General features: G+C 35.5%; 1 protein-coding gene across 1 annotated transcript; it reads left to right on the top strand.

Moving 5' to 3' along the window:
* Nucleotides 1-929: 929 nt before the first annotated feature.
* On the top strand, nucleotides 930-1,682 carry LOC115232571 (histone H1-delta). Its single transcript, XM_029802535.2, has one exon. The coding sequence runs from the start codon at nucleotides 1,052-1,054 to the stop codon at nucleotides 1,625-1,627; it is 576 nt and encodes a 191-aa protein (XP_029658395.1). The 5' UTR covers nucleotides 930-1,051; the 3' UTR covers nucleotides 1,628-1,682.
* The last annotated feature ends 264 nt before the right edge of the window (nucleotides 1,683-1,946 follow it).

Here is a 1,946-nt window from a genome sequence, read left to right as displayed (position 1 = left end):
TTAATGATAGAAGATTGATGATACCATGGATGGAAACAGTTTTGTCTCTCTTCAGTCGGAAAAATACAATATACACGAATACATTGCTTTCACTGTAAATCTTAAAAAATATGCAATTGAATGAAATACTAGAGGAAAGAGGAAGACACTCAATAATCCCTTTCTATAATGAAAATATATTTTGAAACAATCTATTAAATTATAACTGAGAAAAATTTTGTGACATATTTGAACTTAGCTGGTTACGTCTAAGTACTGTGTTGTTTGCAGTGTATGTGGAGTATAGACCAGATTTCTGGTCATTAAAACTGACTATAGGTACATATTAATAACTTTATTTAACCATTTACATAAGAAAAATCACCAAAAATACAATCGTGTTACTACTTAAGGCCAAAAATGATGTTTTTAGCAAAATATTAAGACAATATTTTTATCGACTGAAAACTCTTAAAAGAGAAAATGGCGGATCGGTATCTAAAAATTGTGTTTGTTGATGTAATCAGACCCCTCGTATCTGACTTGAATTGTCATCTAGGAGAATAAATTTATAAAAACAAATATCAGATATTACCATTCTTTAGAATTTTAACTTAAAAAAATTTGAACGGATCAATAAAAAGCTTAAAATTTGGTCTTGATTGTAGCCTACTGTAATTTTTCGGAGTAGACAACACAACATATTTATGGTAATATTATATGCCAGATATGTCTCTGAAACAGAATTTCTACGGTAAAATGTAGCCACATGTCTTTTCTTTAGATTATCAATGAATTGGTTAGGTTTTGTAGAGAAGTTCCAGTAGTTTACACCAGAAACATATAGACAAAAAACACAGTTGTGATATTTCGGCTGCCATATTTGTAGTTGGTGGTCGCACTGTTGATGTGATTACTACTACGTCCGTGCGTAATGTATAAATAAGCGTTTAACTTTACGAAGGGATGAATTTGACGTTTGTTCTTGTGAACTTACCAACTAACTTCGTAGCCCGAATTTTGGTCCTCAACGAAGTATTTTCTTTTCTTTACATCAATTAACTGATCAATCATGTCTGACGCCGCTGCACCCGCCGCACCCGCTCCCGCTGCTCCCAAAGCTAAGAAAGTAAAAAAGGTGAAGAAAGCTTCGAGCCATCCTCCCTACATTGATATGATTAAGGAAGCCATTGTGAAGAGCGGAGAAAGAAAGGGTCTCTCTCGTCAAGGGATCGTTAAACACATTGGAGCCAACCACAGTGTAAATACCCAAGATAATGTCCTCCTGAAACAAATTAATTTGGCGCTTAGGAGAGGTGTCATCAACAATGTTCTGAAACAGCTGAAAGGAGTTGGAGCTTCTGGTTCTTTTAAACTTGCCCCTGGTAAAAAAGAAGAGGCCAAGAAGAAGAAGAAACCGGCATCAGCTAAACCAAAAGTGAAGAAACCTAAGACAGCCGCTAAGAAAAGTGGCGCTAAGAAAGCCAAGAAAAGCCCAGCAAAGAAGGCAGCTAAGAAATCAGCCGCTAAGAAACCGGCTAAGAAAGCTGCTAAGAAACCCGTTAAGAAACCCGCTAAGAAACCCGCCGTTAAGAAAACTGCCGCCAAGAAGAAGCCTGCCAAGAAGGGTGCAGCCAAGAAAAAGTAAACGAACTTTACAACAACAAAAAAAGACTTTATTACAGACTTGTAAATATCCAATTGTATATATTAATGCATCATTCATCATTCATCGAACACCCATTTCCACAATCGCCTCATTTGCCCCATCATGAACTTTTTAACATCCACATACATTTTTCATCTGTATATATTCATTTTTCATTAATCGAGGGTGTTTTGGTTTGGCTTGTGAACTTTTACAATCGCTCTTCAAAAATATATATATAAAACTTCATTTAAGCTAAATTCGTTTTTGTCGTTTTTCGCATGCTATTTATTGATACAGTAATCCCTCGACTATCGTG

This window comes from Octopus sinensis, linkage group LG2, assembly GCF_006345805.1.
Source record: "Octopus sinensis linkage group LG2, ASM634580v1, whole genome shotgun sequence".
Lineage (NCBI taxonomy): Eukaryota > Metazoa > Mollusca > Cephalopoda > Octopoda > Octopodidae > Octopus > Octopus sinensis.
Note: the sequence above shows the minus strand (reverse complement) of the source record. Positions and strands in the feature narration are given on the sequence as shown.